General features: G+C 46.6%; 1 protein-coding gene across 3 annotated transcripts in view; it reads left to right on the forward strand.

Moving 5' to 3' along the window:
• Window positions 722-12778, forward strand: part of ZNF496 (zinc finger protein 496) — a 45944-nt gene continuing 33887 nt past the window's right edge. For 2 of the 3 annotated variants that reach the window (XM_018050545.1, XM_018050547.1), the window contains exons 1-6: window positions 722-896; window positions 1056-1281; window positions 2709-2825; window positions 3174-3600; window positions 4022-4205; window positions 10539-10615. In XM_018050545.1, coding sequence (XP_017906034.1) covers window positions 3211-3600; window positions 4022-4205; window positions 10539-10615 — 651 coding nt within the window. In that variant the 5' untranslated portion in view covers window positions 722-896; window positions 1056-1281; window positions 2709-2825; window positions 3174-3210. The remainder of the gene's footprint in view (window positions 897-1055; window positions 1282-2708; window positions 2826-3173; window positions 3601-4021; window positions 4206-10538; window positions 10616-12778) is intronic. The other variant, XM_018050546.1, reaches the window with a different exon arrangement.

Consider the following 12778-nt stretch of genomic DNA (forward strand, 5'->3'; position numbering starts at 1 on the left):
CCCTGGGTTGTCCTGATGCCCAGAAGGGACGTGTAACGGGTAGCTGTGAAACTCCGCAAACCCTCCGAAAGCCAGGGCATCCGATAGAGGACAGAGGAGGGAGGTGAGTCTTCCTTTCCCGAGCCTTCCTCGCCTCTCCAGCGGCCGCGGGTCGAGAGTAGAGGAGGGGTTTCGGCTGGAAGGAGGTTGGGCCTGCAGGCGTGGGGTGGGGGGTGGGGGTGCCACACGGGAATTCTGAAATGTAACGGCCCGCGGTGCGCCGCAGCCTGCTTCCACCGCTCCCCCTCCCAACTCCAGCATTCAGCCTCGGCTACCGGGTCGGCCCTTCTGGGAGTAAACAAGCCCCTTGTACGAGTCCCAAGGGGGAGAACAGAGAAGAGAGGAGCCCCAAGACCAACCTTCCCACACCGGCGGCCGCCCACAGCAGGGCGCACCCGCGCGAGCCCTCCCGCTGACCCGGTTCTCTGCCCCGCCGCTCCGCCACCCGCCTCCAGGCGCGGTCCCCGACGCTCCTTCGAGGCCCCTGCCTCCCGCCCCGCCTCGACGCGCGCCCCCGGCGCAAGCCCGCGGGGAGGCCCGGCAAAGGCGGCTTGACGGACCCACAAAGCCCCCGGCCAGGCGCCGAGGCCTGGGCGCGCGCGAAGCGGGGCGTGGCAGGGCGGGGCGCGCCGGCCGGGCCGGGCCGGGGGTGTCGAATGTCACCCCTAGCGCACACCTCGGCCGGGGGGCGGAGGAGAGAACCACTGAGATGCGGAGACCTCCCCGGTCCTAGAGCGGAGCAGGAAGTGTCCCAGGGGAGGGAGCCGGAGGGCTTCGGCCTTTCCTTTCCTCAGCGTCCGGCGGGCTCCGGAGGCGGTCAGGCCTGTACGGCCCGCCAACTGGGACTCGGCGAGGAGGTGAGTGCGGCCCGGGCGGCCCCGGCTTCTGCGGCCCGCGCACGCGACTGCGCGCTCCTCGGTCCCCTGGCTCCCAGCCCCGCGCGCTCCGGCCTCCCTTCACAGAGCTGAGCTTTGAATCTCTGGGCAGGGGGATGAGACGACACAAATGTTTTTCAGGCGCCTGCATTTGATCCCACTTCTTCCCTCTTAAGCGGAGCCGTGGTTTTCTGGATGAGCAGGAGACGGGGTCTTGGCTAGCCGGGGACAGAGTGGCCCTTGCAGAGAACCCGCCTCAGGAAGGACACCCGGGAGACCGGGCTGGAAGGATGAGGAGCTGCCGCCGTAGACTTCCGCCGCCGGAGGGCTTTGAGGTAGACGCTGAGAAGGAGTTCCATGCTGTGAGGTGAGGAGCCGGGAGCTGGCTAGAGTGGAGGTGGGTGCGGGTGTACAGGGAGGGAATAAGCGAGAGAAACCTGGATCAAAGGAAAGCTTGCCCCTTTCCCTGGCATACGGTATGCTCATCCCCTTCCCTTTTAGCTCATCCAGCTCCGTTCCTTCTCGTAGAGCTGCTTTTAAGTACGCCCCGCCCCCTGTTGGATCCTCTTGAATTAATCAACGTTAATTCATTCATCTCTCATCATCTCTGAGCTTCCTACGTGCCGCTGCCAGGGTGACAGGAACACGGCTCTCTGGTTAGGCATGATGGGCTAAGCCCAGAGCCAGATGCCCTAGAGTACTAAGGGTGGGTGCAGACCTGAGGAACCTTGAGGCCCTGGAGGTGTGTGATGGCCGAGTTCAGGGAAGGTGGAGTTGAGTAGGGCTGAGATTGGGTGTCAGATGCATGAGCAGACACTGGAGGAAATCCGGTGGTGGGGCAAACTGTAATGTGTGCTGGCATGCTGGGGAGCCTCCTAAACCGGGTGTTGGACCACATCCGAGGATCTCAGAGGCCTGATGGTGGGGGAGGGGACTGTGTGGGACCGTATTTGCCATTCGTTTTCCCTGGGTCCCGTACTCTGGTTTAGTGGCTGCTACTGTGATGTTGCCCTGCATATGTTCACTGAGGAGTTGCAGGGGCTCCTGAGCCCCTTCTCTTCATATGTGGAGGCTGTGCCATTAGTGCCCCCCCTCTGTCCTGCCTGGGGAAGGTATGTGAGATGTGTGTGGTTTTGTTCATTGTGGTTTGAAGATGACAAGAGAAGAGAAGGCAAGATGGGTGGAGGCCAGGTCGAAGGTCCAGACATCTTTAAATATATACTGAAGTTTACTATTCAGAATTACTATTCAGTAATACTATTCACTATTTACTTTAGTGAATTGGATAGACGCTCCTTTTAAAACACTGGTGCTTTTAAATACTTACTGTTATTTTTCTCTAGTAAACTCAGGATGTGCCTCTTTTGACTCTCCCCATCTCTTGTTTGGGAGCTTACCTGGTGGCTCAGCAGTAAAGAATCTGCCTGTAATTCAGGAGATGCAGGTTAGATCCCTGGGTAGGGAAGATCCTCTGGAGGAGGACATGGCAACCCACTCCAGTATTGTTGCCTAGAGAATCCCCATGGACAGAGGAGCCTGGCGGGTTACAGTCCACCGCATCACAAAGAGTTGAACACAACTGAGCAACTGAGCATGCACACACGCATCTTTTGTCTGGGTGTCTTCTGGGCTGTCTGCTTTCTTCCCTGCTTCCTGGTGCATACTCCACTGAGCAAGGCTTACTCGCTCTGTGTTGGTCTAACTCTGATAGCACTCACTACCAGCAGGGTGAATTTCCTGTCTTGGATCAGCTTTGAAGGCTTTTCCTGTGCATGTCTGTCTTTGTCTTTTCAGCTCATTTTGTAAAGGTCTCAAGGGCAAGGACGGTGACTTTGGCTCTGAAGCCTCAAGATAGCGGCCTTCTCGACTCGTCCATTTCAGGTCCCTTCCAGGAGGACCTGGCCATCGAAGGTACCACAGAGTGTTAATTACCATCTCTCTCCTGCATGCGGCCCCATTGGTCTCCTGGGATGCTTGAAACACCAGTGCCACGTTGAAATGTCACTGCTTTTCTCCTGGACTGCCTGCCTTGTTCATCCAATCCTCAGTTAGGGAAATCATATAATGATGCTTTTGGGAATGGGTTTGTTCCTTCTCTGCCTTTGTGTAAGGATCATCCACACTGACACTTGTCACATATCCTGGTGCTTCTCCCAAAGGCTGATCTCTGTGGGCTTTTTCACTTTTCCCATCACCAACCCCAGAAAACTACTACAGGAAACCAGAACATTGAAGCCAGTGATTTCTGTTTGGAAATAGGGTCGTCTTCTGCTGCTGACCCCCATCAAATCCCATCATGCCCACAGCCCTGTGCCCCCGAGTCTTGGCTCCAAAGGAAAGTGAGGAGCCCAGGAAAATGAGGAGCCCACCGGGAGAGAACCCTTCCTCCCAGGGTGAGCTTCCCAGTCCCGAGTCCTCCCGCCGCCTCTTCCGACGTTTCTGCTACCAGGAGGCTGCAGGCCCCCGGGAGGCCCTACACCGTCTCTGGGACCTGTGCCGGGGCTGGCTGCGACCTGAAAGGCACACCAAGGAGCAAATCCTGGAGCTGCTGGTGCTGGAGCAGTTCTTGGCCATCCTGCCCCGGGAGGTCCAGGGCTGGGTGCGGGCCCAGGAACCTGAGAGTGGTGATCAGGCTGTGTCCGCTGTGGAGGCCCTGGAACGAGAGCCAGGGAGACCCTGGCAATGGGTGAGCAGAGGGGGCTGGGCTAGGCTGGCTGGGAGGATGGGAAGGGAGAGGGAGAGAGTGGGGCTGGGCAGCAGATGTGGAGAGGGTGGCCACCTTGCGCATTGATGCTTTGGTGGGGTCACGTATTCCCTGGCCAGGGATGAGGAATTCCATCTAGAGCCATGTGCTTTCGTTATGTCCACGTTGAAGTTTGATAACCCCAAAAGACAGAATCCATTACCTAAAGGCTCTAATTTGTGACATGAGTATGTCGTCCCTCTTTATAGCCCTTAACAAGGTGGGTCTGTGCTTCTAGTGGTTGAGTTAATGGTCAGCAGGCCCAGGGAGTGGGAAGTTTGCCCAATCCCTGGCACAGTTGCTGGTCCTCATCTGGCCAGGGACCTCTCCACCGAGCTCTAAAGAGCCCTCTCTGGGATTGCAGCTCAAGCATTGTGAAGACCCTGTGGTGATTGACGATGGGGACAGCCCTCCAGACCAAGAGCAAGAGCAGCTGCCAGCAGATCCCCACAGTGACCTTGCAAAGAGCCAGGATGCCCAGCCCATAGCTCTGGCTCAGAGCCCTGGGCTTCCAAGCAGGCTCTCAGGCCACCTCAGCGGGGACCCAGGTAGGGTGCCCATGGGAGTGGGGGAGGGGCGTTTGTACCTGGCCCTGTGCACTTGGAAGTAGCTCTTGACATTTTTGGTTCTCTCCTGCCCCCCTGAGTGGCTCTGAACCTTTTCCAGAGTCTGGTCCTTCCCTAGAACAATTCAGTGAGAATCTCATGAGAGTGTCCTTTTCATGGTGCCAGGTCTGCCCAGAGGGACCTCTGCTGTGAGTAGGTGTATTTTGAGGCTGCATCATCTCACTGCTTTGAGGGCACATCTCTGAGTTTGTTTTGTTGGTTTGGAGATAGCTGGGCACCATCACTGTCCAGATAGGGCCTGCGTGGGGAGCTGAGTAAAGCCATGTCCTTTTCTCTCTCTGAACATCTCTTTTCTCAGCTAAATAGCTTCTGCTTTGAAGATTTTATAATGTTGAAAGAAAATATAAAAATGCCCCCTAGGGAATGGGTGATGTCTTTAGGACTTGGGGCATGAATGGTGGCTAGCCATGTCTGTACAAAGTGCACTAATGGCCACAAGCAGTTGGCTTTGGCAGCAGATACACTTGGCTTTTAATCCTCCAGCTATGACCCAGGTCTTGCTTCTAAACTCTGCAAACCTCAGTGTCCTAGTCTGTCCAATGGACATAATAAAGTGAATCACATGAACTTGTGGTTTTCCAGTACATAAGAAATTTTTATTTACACTGTAGTTTGTTACATGCACAATAACATTTATGTCTCAAAAAAACTGTACTTATTTTAATTGAAAATATTTTATTGTTAACCATTGTGTGAGCCTTCAGCAAGTTGAAATCTTTTTGCTGATGAAAGGTCTTGCCTCCATGTTGGTGGCTGCTGACTTATCAAAATGGCAGTTGCTGAAAGTTGGGGTAACTGGCAGTATCTTAAAATGAGACAGTAATTAACTTTTGCCTCATCGATTGAATCATTCCTTTCAGGAACAATTTTTCTACAGTATATAATGCTGTTTCATAGCATTTTACCCACAGAACGTCTTTCTTTTTAAAATAGAATCAGTCCTCTCACTGTCATTGTTGTATCAATTCAGTTCATGTAATATTCATCTCAAGAAACGGCTTTCTCTACTCATCCATAAGAAGCGACTCTTCAAGTTTTATCATAAGAGTTTCACAATTCAATCACATCTTCAAGCTCCACTTCTAATTCTGTTTCTTTGCTGTTTCTACCACATCTGCCATCTCTTCCTCCACTCAAGCCTTGAACCACTCGAAGTCATCCATGAGGATTGGTGTCAGCTTCTTTCAAACTCCTGTTGTGTTGATGTTGATATTTTGGTATCTTCCCATGAGTGGTTTTTTTTTTTTTTTTTTTCTGGCTGTGCTGGCTTGTGGGATTTTTGTTCCCCAACCAGCTGTTGAACCTGAGCCCTGGTAGTGAAAGCGCTGAGTCCTAAGCGCTGGTGGTGGTGGTTTAGTCACTAAGTTGTGTCTAACTCTTATGACCCCATGGACTGGAGCCTGCCAGACTCCTCTGTCCATGGGATTCTCCAAGCAAGAATACTGGAGTGGGTTGCCATTTCCTTCTCCAAGGAATCTTCCTGATCCAGGTATCAAACCTAGGTCTCCTGCATTGCAGACAGATTCTCTACCGACTGAGCTATGTGGGAAGACCCTAACTACTAGACCACCGGGAATGTTCTCATGAATGTTCTAATGGCATCTAGAACAGTGAATCCCTTCCGGGAGATTTTCAGTTTCCTTTGTTCAGATCCATCAGAAGAATCACTGTGTATGGCAGCTATAGCTTTGTGAAATGTATTTCTTACCTTAAATAATAAGACTTGAAAGTTGAAACTACTCTTTGATCTAGGAGCTTCAGAATGGATGTTGTGTTAGTAGGCATGAAAACAACATTAATCTTGGATATCTCCATCAGAGATCTCCCGGGTGACTATTCAAAAAGCAGTACTATTTTGAAAGGAATCTTTATTTCTGAGCAGGAAGTCTCAACAGTGGGGCTTAAAATATTCAGTAAACCATGTTGTAACCAGATGTGCTGTCATCTAGGCTTTGTTCCATTTATAGAGCACAGGCGGAGTGGCTTTAGCATAATTCTTCAGGGTCCTAGGAGTTTTGGAATGGTAAATGAGCATTGGTTTCAACTTACAGTCACCAGCTGCATTAGTGCCTAACAAGAGAGTCAGCCTGTTCTTTAAAGCTTTGAAGCCAGGCATTGCCCTTTCTGTAGCTATGAAAGTCCTATGTGGCATCTTCTTCCAATATAAGGCTGCTTTATCCACACTGAAAATCTGTTGTGCAGTGTAGGCACCATCGTTAATGATCTTAACTTGATCTTCTGGATAACTTGTTGTTTCACCTTGCACTTTTATATTATGGAGAAGAGCTTTTTTCCTTGAACTTTGTGAAACAGCATTTGCTAGTTTCAAACATTTTATTTATGGCTTTTTTACCTCTCTCAGCCTTTGTAGAATAAAAAGAACCACGACCTTGTTCTGGATTAGGTTTTGGCTTAAGGGAATGTTGTGGCTTGTTTGATCTATCCAGACCACTAAAACTTCCACTGTATCAGCAATAAGGCTATTGCACTTTCTTGTGTGTTCATTGGAATAGCACTTTTAATTTCTTGCAATAACTTTTTGTTTGCATTCACAACTTGGCTGTTTGATGCAAGAGGCCTAGCTTTTAGCCTGCCTCAGCTTTTTTTATTTTTAATATTTATTTACTTGGTTGGTGGCATGCAGAATCTTTAATTGCTGCATGCAAACTCTTAGTTGCTACTTGTGGGATCTAGTTCCCTAACCAGGGATTGCACCCAGGCCCCCTACATTGGGAGTGCAGTCTTAGCCACTGGGCCGTACAGGGGAAGTCCCTCAGTCTGTTTCAGCTTTTGATATGCCTTCCTCACTGTTTTAAATCTTTTAATGTGAGAAGTATGTGGCTCTTCCTTTCATTTGAACACTCAGGCCATTGTAGGATTGTTCATTGTCCTTATTTCAGTATTGTGTCTCACATAACAGAGGTCCAAGAAGAGGGGGAGAAATGAGGGAGCCAGCACAACACACACATTTATCTGTTAAATTTGCTGTCTTATGTGGGCATAGTTTATGGCCCCCCAAACAATTACAATAGTAGCCAAAGTTACTGTATAGTAATAGTTATCAAAGATCACTGATCACAGGTCACTGTGACAAATATGATAATAATGAAAAAGTTTGAAATATTATGAGAACTCTCAAAATGTGACACAGAAACTTGAAGTAAGCAAATGCTGTTGGGAAATTGGCACCAGTAAGATTGCTTTGATTCCGAGTTGCCAGAAATCTTTACTTTTTAAAACACATAATATCTGCAAAGTGCAATAAAATGAGGTATGCCTGGCTACCCATAAAATACTGACTAGGGGGCCTGAGTTGCCCTTGAATTTTTTTTTTTTTTTGGCTATACTGTGGCGTTCACACTCTTAGTTATGGCATGCAAACTCCTAGGGTTTTTTGTTTTTTAATTTTACTTATTTCTTTTTGCCTGTGCCAGATCTTTGTTGCTGTGAGGGTTTTTCTCCAGTTACGGTACATGGGCTTTTCATGCAGAGCCCAGACCCTAAGATGTGTTTCAGTAGTTGCAGCGCATGAGCTCAGTAGTTGTAGTTCCCAGACTCTAGAGCACAGGCTCAGTAGTTGTACTGCACAGACTTAGTTGCTCCGAGACTTGTGGAATCTTCCTAGACCAGGGATTGAACATGTGTCTTCTGCATTGACAGGTGGATTCTTTGCCACTGATCCACCATGAAAGTCCAGGGAGTTTTTTTGTTTAAGATTTTTTTTTGCAGCACTGTGTAGCATGTGGGATCTAGTTCCCTAATCAGTGATTGAATCTGAGCCCCTACATTTGGAGCATGGAGTCTTAAACGCTGGACCACCAGGGAAGTCCCCTGCCCATGATTTTTCGTTGTGATCACCATGGAAAAAAATTTGTGCTCTCAGGTTGAAGAGAGTGACCTGTATGGTGTGAGGGTTAGCTCAGGTGGACTTATCACTTTGTACTACACTTATAGATGGCAGAAGAAAGTATAAGGAGACCAGAAATCCATTCTTGGTGATTCACAGAAATTGTCTTTACTGTAATAAGCTTTGGAATGTAGAAAAGTTACATATTACGATCCTTTATGTGTGAAACTATACTGATTTTTGTACAAATCAAATAAACTCCAACCTTTCCTTGGTTGAAAGTCAAGACAGATGTGCTAGTGTTTTGGGGCTGCTGTAATACAGTCCCACAGACTGGGCAGCTGAAACAACAGAAATTTCTGTGTCCTAACATGGTCTTCGTTGTGTATGTCTGTGTCTTAATCTCCTGTTATGAGAGCATGAGGCATATTGGATTAGGGCTCATTCCCATTACCTCATTTTAACTTAATTACTGCTTAAAAAATCCTATGTCCAAATATATTCCCGTTCTGAGGTATTGGGGGTTGGGACTTTAATATGAATTCAGCGGAGATGCAATTCAGCCCACAACCACAGGCATGAGAAACAACCATTTGCCCAGATAAACAATGCTTCCCAGGTGGCACTAGTGGCAAAGAATCCGCCTGCCGTTGCAGGAGACCCAAGAAACGCAGATTCAGTCCCTGGGTTGGAAAGATCCCCTGGAGGAGAAAATGGCAACCCACTCCAATATTCTTGCCTGGAGAATCCCATGGATAGAGGAGCTTGGTGGTCTGTAGCCCATAACGTTGCAGAGAGTCAGACATGACTGAAGTGACCTAGCATGCATGCCCATGCCAGCAGCCTAGGTTTTGCAGGTTCTACAGGTGTCTATGAGAGGGTCTTAAGGAACTGTGTCAGCCTGCTCACTTCCTGGTAGAGTTCTGAGATAAGCCAGCTGCTGCATGTCAAAAGGGTCAGTGCTGCCATTTCCCTGAGCAATAATAAATGGACAAAGAAAGCGTGATGAGAGTTAGCTATTAGCAGTACCTTAAACGTTCAGGTGATTGATCACTGGGAAGAACTTCCAGTAAAAACCATATAGTTACTAGTCTTGAAGATTTTCCCCAAAATATAGTTTTTATTTAGAGGCTGAAAGCTTTTCAAAGTAATCCTCAAAGTATTGATATGCTCATTTATCATGCTGAAAGGTAGGGTAGGGCTGTGTTTTATCCCTCAGAAGGTGGTAGGTATGAAAGCAAAATTAAAACATCCCTTCTTCAAGGGACTTCCTGGGTGGTCCAGTGACTGATACTCTATGCTCACAATGCAGGTGTTTCAAGTTTGATTCCTGGTCAGGGAACTAGATCCCACATGCTGCAACTAAGAGTTCACATGCCGCAACAAAGATAAAAGATCCAGAGTGCCACAGCTAAGACCTGACACAGCCAAATAAATAAAATAATTTTTTTTTTTTTTTTTTAAGAAAATCCCTTCCTCAAATCCATGCCCACCAACCCTGAGCTTCTGGCAGCAGAGTGATGAGGCTGCCTCCCATAGGGAACTGCTCCCCAAATGTCACTCTGGCTGAGCTGGCTCCTGTCTTAGGCTCTTGTTCCAAGTAGTCACACCTGCCCCTGTTTGCAGAAAGCTTTGCATCCCAGGTGTGAAAGGTGAGGAGCATTGGCTTCTATTTGGCACTGATTTTGCTTTATGAGCTGGGGTTAATCTGAATTTTCTCTAACCTGAGAGATGATAGTGCATCCTTCCAAGTTTATTCTATAAAGGAGGACTTTGTGAAACACAGCTCATTTGACATGACTGCACCATAGGCCAGGTATATGGCTCACTTCTTGCAGAAGCGCAGGCAGGAGCTTGTCAGGGGAGAAAAATCACATGAGAATATAGCAGAGTCTCTTGGTAGCCCAGGATAAGGGAGAGTGAGATGATCCCAATGCTACACTCTACATTTTTTGTGTACATTTTTGTGTGATTAGTGGGTAGGGTATTGATACTCTTCCAGGAGCATCTAATAGAGATAAGAAAGATAGATTTCCTTAGGAAGCTTTGCAATTTATAAGCTTATAAATGTATAAATTTACATGACACTAGAGTCCCACAAAGTCTTTGTTGCCAATAGCTCTTACTGACCTTTTACTCCATGGAGTTTTAACCTTTATTTCCCTCATATTATGGATGATAGAGCTGAGGTCCTTGCACCTGCACGGAGTCGCATAGCTGGTTTGTGGCAGAGCCAACTGAAACCCAAGCATTTCGTTTTAAAGCCCACATTGACATGTCTGAAAGCAAAGCAGTAGAAATCCCTATGGTTTGCAAATGCTTTTTACGTACATCATCTGGTAATCCTCTTTCTACAGGTAAGAAGAGAGACTCAGATTTTTATGGGATTCTTTTCTGATCTCTTTCAGTCCTGCAAGATACTTCCATTCTTCAGGAAGCGAGTTTGAGGGACGCGCAGCAGGTGACTACCTTCCAGCTACCCCCGGTGAGTGATTTCTGGGGCAATCACTCCTGAGCCTTAGTGCTTGGCACATGTGTTTCAGTATCTATCATGTACTGTGATGGTTGCTGAACATGATCCAAAGGAGATGAAACTCATATTTCTTATTAAAAATTGATATATCTTTGATTAGTGTGACATACAGGGAAATATTGTGAATTTAATATCTAATGAGCCTTGATATGCATCTTGTGAAAAAAAGATGTATATTTTGATATTCAGTGTTGTTTTATCACTGTTGAAGATAGTTGCTGCCGAATGAACTAGAAATCACCATCATGAAAATCTTTTTTTTTTTTTTTTTTTTGGTTTTAAAAAATTTATGGTAATATAGGCGTAACATAAAATATACTATCTTAACCATTTTTAATATAGTGTTTTTAAGTGTTCAGTAATATTAAACATATTGATATTGTTGTGGAGCCAACCTCTAGTGTTTTTTCATCTGGTGGTGGTGGTGGTTTAGTCTCTAAGTCATGTCCGACTCTTGAGATCCCACGGACTATAGCCTGCCAGGCTCCTCTGTCCATGGGATTCTCCAGGCAAGAATGCTGGAGCGGGTTGCCATTTCCTTCTCCATCTGCCCAAGTTGAAATTCCTCACAAATTAAGTAACTCCCTCCATTCCTCATACCCCCCAGCCCCTTGAAGCCACTATTCTACTACTTCTGTGATTTGACTACTCCAGATAGCTCCTATATGTGGAATCATACAGCATTTTTCTTTTCGTGACTGGCTTATTTCGTTAAGCATAATGACCTCAAGGTTCATCCTTGAAGTAACATGTGCAGAATCTCCTTCTTTTTAAGGCTGAATAGTATTCCCTGCTATGTATATAATTCATTTTGTCTATCTGTTCATTCATTGATGGACACTTAGGTTGCTTCGACCTTTTGGCTATTGTGAGTAATGCTGTTCTGAGATCATGGGTGCACGTGAAATTTATATATTTTTAATTTTTTTACATAACTGTAAATTCACATATAGTTCAATTTACATGAAGTTGAATCTCATACTCACAAGAGATCCCTTACACTTTTATACTAAGTATAAGATTGCTTATACTTTTATACTAAGTAATATTTGTTATTGTTCAGTCACTAAGTGATGTCTGACTTTTTGTGACCCCATGGACTGTAGCATGCCAGGCTTTCTTGCCTTCACCATTTCCTGGAGTTTGCGCAAACTCTTGTCCATTGAGTCAGTGATGCCATCCAACCATTTCATCCTCTTGTCACCCCCCTTCTCTTCCTGCCCTCAGTCTTTCCCAGCATCAGAGTCTTTTCCATTGTGTCCGCTCTTTGCATCAGGTAGCCAGAGTTTAGGAACCTCAGCTTCAGCATCAATCCTTCCAATGAATATTCAGAACTTATTTCCTTTAGGATTGACTGGTTTGATCTCCTTGCAGTTTAAGAGACTCTCAAGAGTCTTCTCTTGCACCACAGTTTGAAAGCATCGGTTCTTCAGCACTCAGCTTTCTTTATGGTCCAACTCACATCCATCCATACATGACTGCTGGGAAAGCCATAGCTTTGACTATACAGAACCTTGTCGCCAAAGTGATGTCTCTGCTATTTAATATGCTATCTGTGTTTGTCCTACTTTTCCTTTCAAAGATCAAGTGTCTTTTCATTTCATGGCTACAGTCACCATCTACAGTGATTTTAGAGCCCAGGAAAATAAAGTCTGTCGTCGTTTCCATTGTTTCCCTATTTGCCATGAAGTGATGGGATTGGATGCCATGATCTTAGTTTTTTGAATGTTGAGTTTTAAGCCAACTTTTTCACTCTCTTCTTAGAGCTTCTTTAGTTCCTTTGTGCTTTCTGCCATTAGGGTGGTGTCTTCTGCATATCTGGGTTATTGATATTTCTCTCGTATTTCACATGTTAGTAAGGTAATGCTCAAAATCCTTAAAGCTAGGCTTCAACAGTACGTAAACCAAGAATTTCCAGATGTACAGCTGGATTTAGAAAAGGCAGAGGAACTAAAGATGAAATTGCCAGCATCCACCGGATCATAGAACAAGCAAGGGAATTCCAGAAAAATGTGTACTTCTATTTCATTGACTGTGCTAAAGCCTTTGACTGTGTGGATCATAACAAACTGTGGGAAGTTCTTAAATGGCAACATCTTATGAAAATATAGTGTC

Source organism: Capra hircus, chromosome 7 (genome assembly GCF_001704415.2).
Source record: "Capra hircus breed San Clemente chromosome 7, ASM170441v1, whole genome shotgun sequence".
NCBI lineage: Eukaryota > Metazoa > Chordata > Mammalia > Artiodactyla > Bovidae > Capra > Capra hircus.